This window comes from Pinus tabuliformis, chromosome 2_2, assembly GCF_031772625.1.
Source record: "Pinus tabuliformis cultivar Carrire ecotype Pingquan chromosome 2_2, CPIR1, whole genome shotgun sequence".
In the NCBI taxonomy this organism is placed as follows: Eukaryota; Viridiplantae; Streptophyta; class Pinopsida; order Pinales; family Pinaceae; genus Pinus; species Pinus tabuliformis.
In genome coordinates, this window is record NC_142300.1 from 403,718,857 (window position 1) to 403,735,872 (window position 17,016).

Genomic DNA, 17,016 nt, shown 5'->3' on the forward strand with positions numbered 1-17,016 from the left:
CAAATAAAACTTCAAGCCCATCTAACTGCCTGCGTACTAGCTTAACTGCATTTTCTTTACGGAAGACAATCAAAAAATGCTAACTTTTCTCAAGAAACACATTACATTCAAGTGCCACAGCAAGAAAATGTTCAACATAAAAAAGAAACAAATTTCATTCAAGCGCCTCCAACAAGTAAAATGAAGTTCAACGCACAAAAAAACACATCGCATTCAAGCTGCTTCAACAGGTATGTGCAGATCAAACACAAAATATATATATATATATATATATAAAAGTTTCCCAAAAATAATAGATTCAAACTGTAGTTGTCTAGTCATCAAAAACCTTCGTATAACCCAAATATTTACTTCTTTTGCACAACGTTGAGGTAACGAGTTGACCGCAACTTCTCACAGATTCCACACACAACCTATTCCTTTACATCGTTTGGATCTACAACACAAACCACACGCTTGTTCAGAAAACATACCGAAGTGATTCGATCCGCCATGGTGAAGCGATTCGATCCGTCGTGGTGAATCTTTTGCTCTTGCCCATGAAGAGAGAAAGAATGCTTCCTTGAGTCGGGCAAGGGTGGGTAGTTTGACGAGTTAGTTATGACAACAAGATTTTTTATCCAACAACAGAAATTATCGGAATCACCTAACATTAAATCAAACAGAACATAATGCTGACAGCAAAGACCAAAGGGAAGTTCATCTTAGAAAAAACGCCTTACAACGCCTTACAACGTAAATATATAATCTAATATTTATAAATTGAAATAAAAAATTGTTTGACTCATTTTTTTTATTATAAAATATATATTTTAATATTTATAAATTGAAATAAAAAATTTCGAAAAGATTTTGTTGCTAAATTATTAGCATTTTTTTTGTGGTAAGAAAATGGGAATTCAAAGTGAAGAATCATTATGTTGTTTGAAGATGGTGAGATAAGTAAATTGAGATGATTATATTGTTTAAAGTTGTACCATTTTGTTTTTAATAAAGGGAAAAAACATATTTTAATTTGATTTAATTTAATTTTGTATTTTAATATATATATGAAATAATAGATTAATTTAATAAATAGTTTGATGCAAATGCTTTACAATATGTATTATTAATACATAATTTTATGATATTTGGTTCTCATTTTTTAAGAGGTTACTTGGAATTCTCATAATTGTTGGTATTTATTTGAGGTCTTATAGCCTCCTATCAAGTGAATAATCCAATTTTTCATAATTCAAAAGGATTATGGTTTTAACAGTAGCCCCCTTAGCCTCAAGCGGTATATATGAGTCAAATAAGAGAGTTGAAATACAAGTGTATGACAACCAAAGGATGTATGTGCTATCTTAAATGGTGGTTTAACGAAGACTACAAAACAAATAAAGCAGTAGAAACCAAAGTATTTTGCTGATGGAGGTTTAAGGCTATTTAACAACTTTGGAACTTATCTCAAAGTAGTTCCTCGAACAATGAAAAATGTGGCTAGAAGATGAAGACTTCTACAATGTGGATGTCTCCCTAATGATGGTTTGAAGATAACCACAAATTGATGATATGGGTGGTAGAAGTCGAAGTCCTTCAGAGGTGGCAGTTTAAGGCATGTCACCAGCGATGTTCATGGAACATGAATCTGGCTCTACCTGCAAGTTTGAGTATCACATTGACTTTCTTTGGCTTTATGCTCTAGAAATTAGCTCTCGCCCAAGTTGTGGTTCAGGCTTACTTGCTATATCTCTGAATCTAGCAGTTGACCAGAATCGCACCTTTGTTAGATATAAGGTGACAAGATGAAAATATTTAAGACCCACTACAAGACGTGTCAATACTCAAGAATAAAATCTAAATTATAACTGACATATGTTCTTCTCTATTGAAGATCATTGTAAAGAAGTGATCCATCAAAGGTGAATCTTTTCTCTTGCAAGAGTCTTTTGTCTAGAGCATCTCTTTGAATGATTTGTATGTCTTCCACAATGCTCGTAAGGGTGAAGATCAAAACAATAATCTTTTAAGTGGCCAACTTGATTAGAGTGTTGGCGTTTTTGAATCTCATGTAGAAGTGTATGTTAAGCAGCTAAAGATGAATTTTTGTGAATAAACCCTTCACTCTAAAACTAGATTGGTTTGGAATAGTTTGGAATGTGAAAGGACACATCATTTTCATATTTGAAATTGATTGTGTTCTTATTGGTAATAAGTTATTCCAAAGATCTAATGATCGGCGTGGGAAGTGCAAATTGAACCTTTGCATCTTCATGTAAATATGATCCTAAAATGGCCTGATTAATATGATCAAATGTTGGCTACTAATGGAAATCATCCTCAAACTCAAAAAGTGAGTTATTTTGAACATTCAACAATTCAGAATGTTGATTCTTTTAGAGTAACTTATCATGCCGAAGTTGAAATTCAACCTAGAGAAACTAGACTTTCTCCTATGCATCTGACGAACAAATTCAAATATCAGTGACACAGACTTTGTTGATTTTGATTGTCCCAAATTCAATATCAAATACTAACGCATTATCTAATAACTCTAATAACTTAGCAATTATTATCATTTTCTTAATAATGGAAGGTCAGCTAATGAAGGGTGTTGCAAGATACATTTAGATAGTAGATAATTAAACAACTCATATCAACGCATCCCACTAGAAAAATACGTTATTGATTGAGTTCCAAAACGAAAACTTTGACCAAAATATGACGAAGTGCTTCAAAATGATGTGCTCCTCCTAATTAATTTTTCTATTTTTGATTTAAAAACTTATTCCAGAGTTCATTTCATCATATTAATGGCCATCAATATTTTAATATACATACCATACACGTTGAGTTGGACGATTGAAGTGGGTTCATCATTTGGAATATGAAGAACAATGAATTAGAGGCCATGAAGGTCCCAATGTTGGATAGGATGAAGTGTGAGTAGTGGATGATATTTTTCCTTTTGAGAAAGGATGTTGCATTATTAGTGGTTTTCTTTCCAAGCCCTTCTACGTAGGTCATCCCAATCATGGCTAAACATGCTCTGTGTATGTTGCACCCAATATATAACACACTAAAACTTTTACAATCGTTCATCGAGGAGTTTGAAGTTGCATTATAACGCCTTCAAAATAACATATGAATATTTATTTCCAATGTAATATAAATTTATGGGTTGACTAGACTCTACAAATGGCATAAATTTGTCCAAACTCAAACTAGCTCACACAAAAGTGACTCTTCTATTTCCATGAATTTGTCCACAGGGCATATATTCAAAAACATATTTTTTTTCAAGGGAAATATGGAAAGAAGATTGACACAATAAATACAAAAGATAGAAGAAATATGGCATTCATAGGTCGTAAAGCTAGACTAAAGCATGCCAAGAAAACAATCCAAAAGGAAGAGCCTGATTGTTTCAAATAGCTCATAGAAGTTCCCATCGTAACTGAGGTGCCTAAAAGACAAGTAGATGAAGCAGAAAAATTTGAGGATGAATGGATCAGGGTGGATTTGTTAACACTTCAAAAATTTAATGGTAAAAAAATTGATTTTTGGGTTGTGAAAATGAAAACTTTTCTTCAATGTAAAGGGTTGATTGAGTACCAATCAAATAACCCATATGATGAAGTATGCGATGATTTGTATTGGACCTTATAAAATAGGCATTGGATGAGAAGTTTTAATAGGCATTTGATAAGAATATACTGGAAGCAGAATTTCATACAAAGGAAAGTGACATGCAACAACAAATTTTGTCAGAGTCTATTAGAGAATCATTAGGGAAATCAACCACATGTATGAGAGTAAATGAGCAAGACTCTGGGAGGACAACAAAGCTTAGAGAATCCCACTCAAATGTGGATGATGGTCATGAATACTTTAAAAGTGAAAACCATTATGCAGACGTGCATATGGATGAAGAAGAGACATAAAAGATTGTAGAGAGAGAAGTTGAATCATCTATCTGTGAAGCGGTGAAAGAGTATATAGATGCTCGAGAAATACACTGTAACATGGATGGGGAAGATTATGGTGAATCTTACTATGACAAGACATGTTGATGATCACTGCAAAGTGAGTTGTGAATTGGTGAATCTAGCAATAGCCCTTGCTAATGATGGTGAAACTTCCAATAAAATAGTGAATAACATGTGTGATCCAAGTGGTAAGATTGAAATTGATGATGACCTATTTACATAATACGTTGAGACATTTAATTTTGAGAATGAAAAATAGAGCTTTTCATATGAATTTACTTTTTGCGGAGGTGAGAGTGCATCTCTCGTGAATTCAACAACAATTGATGAATTTGGTGAAGTTGCAAATGTTAATGAACACCTGAATTTTCGTATATCCCGCCATAGAGTGGATGAAAATTATGTTGATGACATATTTTCTCTCTTTTTTGGAAAAAAAACATATTGTGGAAATATGGAAACTATCACTTTTCATTAAGAATTCAAGGTTGAAGTTGCCACTCTTGCAACAAGTTATGAAGCAGAAGTCGGAATTGCTCATTAAGCAATGTTTGAACTAGAAACAACTAAGTTTGGCATAGATAAAGCTACCGATGGATAAGCAAGGGATTTAGTGGATCCAACAATTGAATTTTTTATGTTAACTTTGATGAAGAATAATTAACTAGTTATGAGTTGTTGTGCATTATGCAATAGAAATATCTCATTGATTGTTGTTATTTGGTGAGAGAAGTCCACATGTGTTTGGAATTCAAGTGGAAGAAAACCTATGTGAAACAATAGAGGTTGGTAAAAAAAGTTGAAAATGAAAATTATTATGCAATGACAGAGGAAGAGAGGGAAAAGGTAGAGAAGAAAGAAGAAGTGAAAATGGCTCTCACTGGAAATCATAATGAATATATTTTTAACATTCATTTTTAATGTGCAGGTAAACAGGAAAACAACCCATCTATAATTATAAATAAAAAGAGAATATGAGGAAAAAGATGTAGGAAAGGGACATGGAAAATTTGAAGATGAAGAAGAAAGCATTGAAACATCATTTCGGCAATGGAGTAGAGAAGAGATCAAATTCTTCTATCAAGAAATATGGAAAGAAGAAGATCAAGAATATGAAGAGGAACAAGTAGAGTGAAGGTCACAATTTGAAGATGAAGAGCTGTGGTAGTAGCCCATGAGTGAACAAATGTTTGAAGAGGAAGCCGTAGACGAAAAGCTCATAAATCCTAAATTATTTTTTCATAACAAATACAAGAGAAGTAAAGAAAATAAAAATTGTAGCAAAAATAAGTGAAGAACTATGGAGCTTACAACAAGAAAGCACAACTGAGAATGAAGTAGTTTTGATGATATAAAATTTGAAAGAAATGAAAAAGAAAGTCCAACGTTGTAAAAAGTTTTTGATTTACTGTAAGTCTAGTTGGGACTTAGACCAACATGTAAGTTTAAGTTATGTTAAGTCATGATTAAGTTAAGGTTGAGTCATATGGTCGTAATTAAGGGAGAGTGTTAGAAATATTAATTACTCGCATATGCATATAATTCACGAAGAGTTGACTTAAGTTAAGAAAATAAAGTCGAGTCTAATCTTAGAAGTCAAGTCTACTATGAGTTTGCATGAAGTAGTTGGTCGTAGAAAAGTTGTCTAGTTAGAGTTTGAATGATTACATATTAGTATTCGTGATGTTTATATACCCGTGGTCGGGTCATTCTAATGGTGAATCAAGATAAAGATACCATCCGCACCTCAATGGATGTATAGGAGAAAAAATATTTTATGAATAATAGAGTAATTGAGCAACAACACATGTTTTTGTGTGTATTTTTTGTGCTTTTTTCCTCTTCCTTTCCAAAATTTTGCAAAAAATAAAAACTTCAATTTTTCCCCGCATTCAACCTGTGTTGAGTCATGGCCTCGTAGCCACAAAAATCCCCCCAATGCAACATATTTTGAGAGAAATTTGAGAATCGACATAAATGTTCATGTGAAAAATGTCTTGGGTAGAAATTACGTTGAAATGAAAACACACAAACTCAGGAGAATGATAGAGAATGGTATTCCTGTTAGGTTTTTCACAAATATCTTTGTGGGGAGTTAAAACAAAGAGATTTTTGACATCTCAAGAGATGGTAGCGGATAGGGGTAAGTGAATTTTAAGCAACGTGGATCTAAAACATAACAAGATTGAGCAAGTTGTATTAGAATTACACTGGTGTGCATCCAAACCTAGCTTTGACAAGCTCATATGGCAAGGGGATATTGGGAAAATTAGCTCTAATACCATATAAACACACATCAAATTCAATTTGATAATTAAACACACATATAAAATAACAAACCAATATGATAAATCATGTGATGAATATTATTCCGAAGATGTATATATTAATACACAATATTCTGCCCATTGATTTTCTTTTTCCACAAGGTTTTTTTGACTTCTATAACTCTTGAAATTTACTCAAGGCTTTTCACCTTCCACTCAAGTGAATAAACCAAATTTACATAACCAAAGAATTATGCTTCCAATATTTAACAATATTTATTTACAATATTTTTATACTTAATATGTATTTATCATTATTTTAGGAACACAAATAAAAACAAAAATAAGAAGGTTTAAAAAATATATTTGAGAAAATCCAAAAATAATATTTAATGAATAAAATAATGTAAATTCGCATTTAGTTAATAAGGAAAATGTGAAGGTGAAGGGGGCGTGCAGGTAAATGGAGCTTGCTCGATCTTGTTATCTAATTCCATGAATTGATTTCGCCATTAAATGTAGGTTGCAAATTCCTAACCAGTTGTGCGCATATTAAAAAAAGAATAATGAGAGGAACTAGCTCTTTAAAGAATTATTTCAACGTAATTAGAATATCTTTTCTGAGGGTGGAAATTTTTGAATATCTTTATACTTCAAATATTTATGTTTATTTTTCTTTCTTCAAAAATATATTTGGGATGGATCTTTTAGATTTGTATTTGGTGATTTCAAAAATTAGGTTATGGAATGGAAATTGAACCACGAATCTATCGAATTGCAGCTTTTAATTTAGAAAATTGGTGTTAATTTGTAGCGTATGTTTTAAATTCGAGAAGGACAAATATCATTATTTCCGAGTTTAGGTTGCCTCTCATTTATTGCTTGTATTTTTATTTATCATATTACTGACATGGGAGTGTGAACTCCATCTCGAGATTGTCATGGAAAACAACTAACTAGCATTTGCACCAGATGTTGCAAAGGAAACGCCGTAAGTCGGCAGCGCATATGGAAGAAGAACATAAATGAAAAATATGTGATATGTTAGGTGATCTAACTATAGCCAAATCTGAATGATAAAATAAATCTAAATGTTAAATGTAATACAATCAAACAATCTACTCAAACCAACGGCATGCACAACTTCCTTAGAATAGGATAAGTTTATCGTTATATTTCAGGTTAAAGATACAGTGCTAAAGTTAGATCAGGTAGTTCTATTTTATTTTTCGCGTCTTTCTGAATTCATTTTTTATCAGTTAGATAGAGTGCAGATCCATATATCTAAGAAATATATATATATATATTTTTATGAACCCTATTTGTCACTTATAAAAGAGAGTGAGAGTATCACTTCCCTTCGCTTAGCTAGGGATGGAGTTTGTCTCTCAGCACAATATGATCTTATTTTTATTATAATTAACCTTAAAACATGATTAAAAAACAAAAGAAGATTATAAATTAGTAATTGTCTAGAATTATAACGAAGACAAATGGGGTGGAGGGCATATTATATTATTCGGGAAAAGGCATTGTCATTGGAATCAGATGAAGGAAAAAATACAGAGAAGGCATAGATTCGTAGAGCAAACAATTTTTCAAGGTTTTTTTCGTCACTTCAAAGGCCTTGAAAAAGCCTAGAGCCTGTCCCTAGAAAAGTTCATTGTCCCCACAATCCAATTAAGTAAAGATAATTCACGGATGGCATAGATACAAGCCGTTTCAGGAAATTGTAAGGTTCTGAATCATTTCAAAAGCCTCGCAAACCAATAGAGCATGGAGGAACTATGCCATAGGAAATTTGACAGGTGAACCCATACCAGGCATCTCAAATTTCTATCCCATGTTTTGCCTTGAGCTTGACCAGAAATAGGTGGTTTTGAATGATTTTTACACAGAACTGGCATATTATATTCAAAACAACCTAGAAAATTTCATTGTGGTCGGAACCTGGACAAGTAAAAAAATTCACAAAAGGCATACATATAGACCATCCGAACATTTTTTAAGATACTGGGTCGTTTCAGAAACCAAAAAACGTAAAATTAATAAAAACCAATCGATAAAAACCTACAATTAATGAGTGTTCTGTACTCCCACCTGAAAAATTTGGAAGAGTCAATTTGAGTGGAACACATTATAGAAGCTTCCAATGTCAACCGTGTGGCTTCTTTAAGTTGCTGGAGAAGATATTCTGCTAAACCATTCACATCCTCCAAGAGAAAATACAACCACTCATTTCCATTCACTGAAACAGCTTCGAATCTTTCGAAAATGTTTGGAATCACAAGAAGCCCTGCAGATCATATTGACAAATTCACAACGCTATCAGAAGAAAGTGAAATGTAACACGTTTAATTTATTAAGAAATTAAGACTTGACCGACTTTTTAATGTGAGGAATTTTTCTAAGAAAAGAGGGAATATATCCTATTTCGCCTGGTCAAACAGATTAACAATATATCAATGCTTTTTCACATGATTAATGAATTGAAGTTGAAAAAAAAGCATCAGTACAGTATGTTTGTATGAAAACTACACCCAGGAGTCAGGGGCATATTATATGGGTAACTAAGACAAGTGGGGTGGAGGGAATATTATATTATTTGGGAAAAATCATTGTCATTGGAATCAGATGAAGGAAAAAATACAGAGAAGGCATAGATTCGTAGATCCAAACAATTTTTCAAGGTTTTTTTTTGTCACTTCAAAGGCCTTGAAAAAGCCTAGAGCCTGTCCCTAGAAAAGCTCATTGTCCCCACAATCCAATTAAGTAAAGAGAAATCACGGATGGCGTAGATACAAGCCGTTTTAGGAAATTGTAAGGTTTTGAATCATTTCAAAAGCCTCGGAAACCAGTAGAGCATGGAGGAAATATGCCGTAGGAACTTTGACAGGTGAACCCATACCAGGCACCTCAAATTTCTATCCCATGTTTTGCCTTGAGCTTGACTAGAAAATAGGTGGTTTTGAATCATTTTTATCATACACAGAACTGGCATATTATATTCAAAACAACCTAGAAAATTTCATTGTGGCTGGAACCTGGACAAGTAAAAAAATTCACAAAAGCCATACATATAGACCATTCAAAAAATTTTCAAGATACTGGGTCATTTCAGAAACCAAAAACCTAAAATTAATAAAAACCAATCGATAAAAACCTAAAATTAATGAAATTTCATTAGAACGTTCATCTTTACATGTTAGACATTCCATAACGAAGAACCTTCAAACACATGACAAAACTGTCATTATGAGTTTGTGGATTAACCAAGTCATGAGAGGAAAGGATGAAACATAAAATTTTATGATCTTATTTTTATTATAATTAACCTTAAAACATGATTAAAAAACAAAAGCAGATTATAAATTTGTAATTGTCTAGAATTATAACGAACAGTCATAAAACCAAAATTTTATGATCTTATTTTTATTATAATTAACCTTAAAACATGATTAAAAAACAAAAACAAATTATAAATTTGTAATTGTCTAGAATTATAACGAACAGTCATAAAACCAAAATTTTCACTGTTTTACCTTATAATCACAAGTCTCAGCAACGTTTATAATTCTACCACTTCTTCTTATTATTCTAAACCATTCATACAAGCTGCTACCATCTGGTATTTGGGTGCACCTCTATATCATACATATCATTAAAGTACACTTCTTCTTATTATTCTAAACCATTCATACAAGCTACTGCCATCTGGTATTTGGGTGCACCTCTATATCATACGTATCATTAAAGTACACTTTTCTTTGCAAATAAGAATAAAAATAGAGTGTTCTGTACTCCCATCTGAAAAATTTGGTAGAGTCAATTTGAGTGGAACACATTATAGAAGCTTCCAATGTCAACCACGTGGCTTCTTTAAGTTGCTGGAAAAGATATTCTGCTAAACCATTCACATCCTCCTCTTAGCATTTTTTGTATAGGGTGAATCAGGCATCTTTTCCCTCTCCTCTTCATTCAGATCTTCCTAGGATTTTTGCAATTCATTTGGTTGAATGAAAGGATGTTCTTTTGGTGAATTGGTATCACTAACTGGAGAACTGGATGAAGTCATTGGGATTTGTTCTTTGCTCTGAGCCTTATTTTGCAGCGTTGGCATTTTTGCAATCGTGCTTACATTGCCAATGAGAGATTTGACGCCCCCTGATTGTCTCACTAAGTTTTCCATTCATTCCAAGGGCTAACAGTCAGAGATTCCATCCTCTGAAGATGAAACATTACATAGCTCCTTAGATTCCTCCTGCAAATTTTACATTTTATATTCTCGTTAAACACATTAGAATGTGTATCTAGCTCATAAGGCTAGCATTCCAGATATTTTTTGCATCTGTGCTATATTTCAGCGACGTTTATAATTCTACCACTTCTTCTTATTATTCTAAACCATTCATACAAGCTGCTGCCATCTGGTATTTGGCTGCACCTCTATATCATACATATCATTAAAGTACACTTTTCTTTGCAAATAAGAATAAAAATAGAGTGTTCTGTACTCCCACCTGAAAAATTTGGAAGAGTCAATTTGAGTGGAACACATTATAAAAGCTTCCAATGTCAACGGTGTGGCTTCTTTAAGTTGCTGGAGAAGATATTCTGCTAAACCATTCACATCCTCCAAAAGAAAATACAACCACTCATTTCCATTCACTGAAACAACTTCGAATCTTTCGAAAATGTCTGGAATCACAAGAAGCCCTGCAGATCATATTGACAAATTCACAACACTATCAGAAGAAAGTGAAATGTAACACGTTTAATTGATTAAGAAATTAAGACTTGACCGACTTTTTAATGTGAGGAATTTTTCTAAGAAAAGAGGGAATATATCCTATTTCGCCTGGTCAAACAAATTAACAATATATCAATGCTTTTTCACATGATAGGTGGATTGAAGTTGGAAAAAAAAGCATCAGTACAGTATGTTTGTACGAAAACTACACCCAGGAGTCAGGGGCATATTATATGGGTAACTAAGACAAATGGGGTGGAGGGCATATTATATTATTCGGGAAAAATCATTGTCATTGGAATCAGATGAAGGAAAAAATACAGAGAAGGCATAGATTCGTAGATCCAAACAATTTTTCAAGGTTTTTTTTGTCACTTCAAAGGCCTTGAAAAAGCCTAGAAATTGTCCATAGAAAATCTCATTGTCCCCACAATCCAATTAAGTAAAGATAATTCACAGATGGCGTAGATACAAGCCGTTTTAGGAAATTGTAAGGTTCTGAATCATTTCAAAAGCCTCGGAAACCAGTAGAGCATGGAGGAACTATGCCGTAGGAACTTTGACAGGTGAACCCATACCAGGCATCTCAAATTTCTATCCCATGTTTTGCCTTGAGCTTGACCAGAAAATAGGTGGTTTTGAATAATTTTTATCATACACAGAACTGGCATATTATATTCAAAACAACCTAGAAAATTTCATTGTGGCCGAAACCTGGACAAGTAAAAAAATTCACAAAAGCCATACATATAGACCATTCGAAATTTTCCCTCCTTTGTTGTACTTTTTCTTCTCACTGTCCATGGTTTCAGTCTGCATGATAAAACCCTAGGTTTGGTAGGAGGAAAGGGTAGGGTAGTATTGGGAAAATAGGGAAAATGGGACAGTTGTGTTGAGGGAAGGGAATGAAGGGGTTAGGGGTTAGGTAAATTTATGGGAAAATTCTGGGGGGTAGGGATAGGTGTTAGGGAGTGTAAGTAGGTGGAATTTCCTGAAAAGAGTGAGGGGAAGTAGGGAAAAAGGACAAAAAAATGTCCTAGCCTAGGAATTTGCCAAAAACACAACGTGGGGCTAGGGTTTTGGGGAAAATGATGGGAATGAGGGAGAGGAGTGTGGGAAAGGGTTGAGGGAGGTGTATGAGGTGTGTTCAGGGGTATTAGGGCAAGAAACTAGGAGTTTTAACCTTGAATTGAAGCAGAAACCAAAGGACACCAAAAGCGCAGTGAAATCCCTAGGAGAGGGAATTCACCACTTGCTGAAGAAAATCTCTGTATAAAAGCTGATGTGACGTTGTACTTACTTGGTGTGAAGGCTATGGATCCTGTAGACTGATGAAATCACCCTGTTATAGCTTCCTTTTGCCTCGTTTTCCAAAAGCGCAGTGAAACTGCCAGAAGCACAACGAAACTGCGAGAAGCGCAGCGAAACTGGGAAAGCAAGGGTTTTAATGAGGAATTTCGATGCTCTGGTGGCTGGGATGATGCTCGATGGTAGAGAGATGCTCAATGAAGGTGAAATGAGCAATTAGGAAACTTGGATGGTCTTCTTATAGGCTGGAAGTCGATTTTTTGATGATGGCATGACATCATATGTCTTTTTGAGAAATGATGAAATATGGTAGTGTACTGCAGTTTTATTACTTTATTCAGCATAGTTACATCTTCACAAGGAGGAAAATGAACCTTAGAAAACTCTTTGAACACTTTTCCCTAATTACTAGTCCCATAATGGTGACATGAGGTGATGACATGACCCCTATATGACTCTTCGATGATATGACCTAACAATGACAACAAATGGACATCTAAGATCATGATTTGGACCTTTAGACCTTTGCAGTATAAGTGACCATGAAATGATAACCAAGATACCCTTTGGTGACCCTTTACAAGGAGTGATGACAAGACCATGACAATGTTTATTGACCTTGCGAATGGAGGGAGTAGTAATGACCTAGAACTGAACAATGATCAAATTTTATTTGAAAATTTATTTGAAACTATAACAATTTGACCTAGGACCCTATCAACCATATTGAAAGAGTACATTTGATCACTGGTGACTCATAGACACTAACACACTTGTCTATTGATACTGAACAAAAGAACAAAAATAATTTCATTCAAATTGGACATATATACCCGGCATGGTTGAGTCAACCGTAAACTCTAAAAATAATTGAGGAATGTTGCAACAGTCCATATCAAAAGGTTGCAATACCCAGCTTCACATGGTCATGTCTCCAATCATGATCAAGCATCAAGGCTATACTCTTAATCACTCACTAGATTGAATACCCTATTCAATCACTAAGATATAAAGACAGGCCTCATAAACACCTAATAAGGTATTCCTGTGGCCTCTTCTTGAATCAAGGATAGCTTGAATTTAGCCACATTTTCTACAACAATCAACGTATGGGGGGCCTCAGTTTGAAGAAGCAAATATCCCATTGACATAATCCACAATCCCTAAATTGAAATGGAAACTAACTTAAGGACAGTCTGTGGACACCAAAATATAATTTGCCAAATTAAGAATTCCCCCAGAAACAACCAATTAAACAAAGTGTTGATTAAGAAGAGTGACTTCAATCATATGGTAGCATGGATAGTTAATTCACATACTGAATACTCATAATTCAAATATGAGGCATGAGTGTTCAGTTTTTATTATCCAGTGAAGAACAAATAATGAAACCAGAATAATTTACTCACAATATGCTCTACTCCATTCCTGGTGGAGCACACATCACATTTAGAAAAATGTATCGTACATATAATATTTACATTAGCCATAAACAGTGAAGGCTCTTAGAAAACTGCAGTCAACTGCTTTCTTCCTCCCAAAGAACACTGGGAATATATAGGAAACAGAGTGGACCGAGATCATAATGAAATGAAAGTAGAGGCCTACTTATTGTATCTTACAAATGACCTGCTGGAGGTGACGAGTGTCACAAACTCGAACACAATTCAAAACATACAAATAGTTTCACTCTCTGGATGAGGTAAATATCAAAAATCGTCTCAGCATTTTTGTATAGGGTAAATCAGGCATCTTTTCCCTCTCCTCTTCATCCAGATCTTCCTGGGATTTTGGCAATTCATTTGGTTGAATGAAAGGATGTTCTTTTGGTGAATTGGCATCACTAACTGGAGAACTGGATGAAGTCATTGGGATTTTTTCTTTGCTCTGAGCCTCATTTTGCAGCTTTGGCATTTTTGCAATCATGCTTACATTGCCAATGAGAGATTTGACGCCCCTGATTGTCTCACTAAGTTTTCCATTTGACGCCCCCTGATTGTCTCACTAAGTTTTCCATTCGTTCCAAGGGCTGACAGTCAGAGATTCCATCCTCTGAAGATGAAACATTACACAGCTCCTCAAATTCCTCCTGCAAATTTTACATTTTATATTCTCGTTAAACACATTAGAATGTGTATCTAGCTCATAAGGCTAGCATTCCAGATCTTTTTTGCGTCTGTGCTATATTTCAGCAATTTTCAACCGAGCAAAATATATAAAAGCGGATACAAGCTCTTCATTTGCTGATCAGAATTCTTGCATCACTATAAAAATTGGGAAAGTTCACCAACTATTTAGGAAAGCGTGTAGTTCCTTAATGCTTTTCAACTATTCTGATATAATAATCACTTCTTACATCTGGCCTCTTACTCTTACATGCTAAATAGGACAAATATCAATGCTTATGAAAATCAAACCTTCATCTTCTCAAATTCAAAAAATGTCTCCCGGCAACTGAATGATTCCTCGCCTTCTAGAGTTGAACATTGCTCTGCGGAGAAAATTTAAGTTACCTTAACTAGACTTGGATATATCAACCATAAAAATAAATCAAGAATACGCTCACCTCAGCAATTGTAGAAGATTCAAGTACAAGAAATTTGCACAATCTCGAAGTAATAATTCAGTCCTAGGCAAAGTAGTCCAATAGGTCTTCATCAATCTCAAATTTGAATTTTAGAAGTATCCATTTACTAATGAAGTTCCATTCAGCATAAATCCATCTTAACTCTTTATTTGGAAAAGAAACCATTACACTAGCAGCTCAACGTAACTTATATAAAAACTTGTGCTCTTTTGTTGTGAGGTCCAACATAGATATCAGTGTCAAATCTTAATTTTGAAATAAGTACTCATTCACTTACCAATTTAAGATGTTCCAAGTACCATAAATCTAACTTAAACCTGAATACAGGGATCAAAAGGCAATTAAACAACAATTAATAGATCCCGGGTTTATATATATCCTATTTGTTTTTGTATGGATAGGACCATTATGAACACAAAGACATGAAGAAATGACATCTTCCCCATCAGGGCATTAAAGCACCTCATTTCTCTTTGATATTGGCATCACTAAATGTCAGTGTCATATTTTGTAGGTTCTTTCTAGTTTGTAGTTGTATTTATGTGGGATGGTTTGTTCTTTCTAGTGTGTAGTTGTATTTACTATTTATGTCGGATGGTTAAACCAATTGAAGTAACTCTCAAAGTTATGATTGTTATCTATGTGATATTAGAAGATATTATCACAGTGGCGTATCCATATAATGGAATTTCATTCAAAAGTCATTAAAAGATAGATACGCGTTTCATATGATATACCCCATTTACAAAGACTTCATTATCCCTCTTTAGGGAAAGATCCTGAAAGACCAACCCTTCATATGGTTGGCCCTGGAAGATCTTACAGGAGAACCTAAAAGTAAAAGGAATCCTAAAAGGTCTTAATCATAGTTCAAGGCAAGGACATAGGTACGCAATAGCGATATATAGAGACAGCAGAACATAGACACTATCTTAGCCACTATAATTCATATAGTTGCAAAATCTAGGTAAATTCCCCCACAAATTATAAATAGCCTAAGATTTTAAATACCTCTTTTAGAAAGGTTGGTCTTGAGATGTTAATCCACCCACATCTTCCTACAATCAAATTTTGAATTTTAGATCCCAAATATTGGTCTCTTATGTTCTGAACATCGTTTCTGAAAGAAATTCATTGATTTCCCATAGATGTAAACTGAACCATGTGGTTCAATCATATCAGAAATGCATAGGTCTTAGAACACAATTTTATTTAGCCCATTCATTCATTCAAGAGATAGAAGATACCAACTAATCCGTAATCACATTTTCTGCTTTCTTCAAGGAGGAATTTTTTGAGTGCAGTCCATTGAATGTAAAGGCCTCAGAATATAGTTTGATCTAAAGCATGCATTCATTGAACATACAAAACTGAGAAGATACCAACTTACCCATAATGGCCTTTTCTGCTTTCTTCAACAGGCGAGGTTCCCTTACTCCCCTAGTAATCTTGTCCCTGCTGAATGGCTCAAGCTTGGGTGTCTGAGCAGTCTGATGAGATGGGCTCTCAGATTTCTGGTCTGACATTGCAAGTATCTGATTCATATTGTTGCAATACTCAGCTTCACATGGTCACGTCTCCAATCATGATCAACCATCAAGGCTATACTCTTAATCACTCACTGGATTGAATACCCTATTCAATCACTAAGATATAAAGACAGGCCTCATAAACACCTAATAAGGTATTCCTATGGCCTCTTATTGAATCAAGGATAGCTTGAATTTAGCCACATTTTCTACAACAATCAACGGATGGGGGGCCTCAGTTTGAAGAAGCAAATATCCCATTGACATAATCCACAATCCCTAAATGGAAATGGAAACTAACTTAAGGACAGTCTGTGGACACCAAAATCTAATTTTCCAAATTAAGAATTCCCCCAGAAACCAACAATTAAACAAAGTGTTGATTAAGAAGAGTGACTTCAATCATATGGTAGCATGGATAGCTAATTCACATACTGAATACTCATAATTCAAATATGAGGCATGAGTGTTCGGTTTTTATTATCCAGTGAAGAACAAACAATGAAACCAGAATAATTTACTCACAATATGCTCTACTCCATTCCTGGTGGAGCACACATCACATTTAGAAAAATGTATCGTACATATAATATTTACATTAGCC

At 34.2% G+C, this 17,016-nt stretch overlaps 1 protein-coding gene across 1 annotated transcript; it reads right to left on the bottom strand.

The window, feature by feature from the left end:
* Nucleotides 1-14,265: 14,265 nt before the first annotated feature.
* On the bottom strand, nucleotides 14,266-16,636 carry LOC149192983 (CCG-binding protein 1-like). The gene is made up of 3 exons (XM_089407171.1): nucleotides 16,274-16,636; nucleotides 14,714-14,787; nucleotides 14,266-14,385 (listed from the first exon to the last, which is right to left on the bottom strand). Exons 1-3 carry the CDS (start codon nucleotides 16,425-16,427, stop codon nucleotides 14,266-14,268), a joined length of 348 nt encoding a protein of 115 aa, XP_089263297.1. The 5' UTR covers nucleotides 16,428-16,636.
* Between the last annotated feature and the right edge of the window lie 380 nt (nucleotides 16,637-17,016).

What these genes read in the sequence shown, in the direction of transcription:
- LOC149192983 (XM_089407171.1), bottom strand. Translation starts at nt 16,427, where the DNA reads ATGAATCAGATACTTGCAATGTCAGACCAGAAATCTGAGAGCCCATCT. An exon ending in AGCAGAAAAGGCCATTATGG is followed by an intron (nt 14,788 to 16,273) that starts GTAAGTTGGTAT and finishes TTTTCTCCGCAG; the next exon opens with AGCAATGTTCAACTCTAGAA. An exon ending in TTGAATTTGAGAAGATGAAG is followed by an intron (nt 14,386 to 14,713) that starts GTTTGATTTTCA and finishes TAAAATTTGCAG; the next exon opens with GAGGAATTTGAGGAGCTGTG.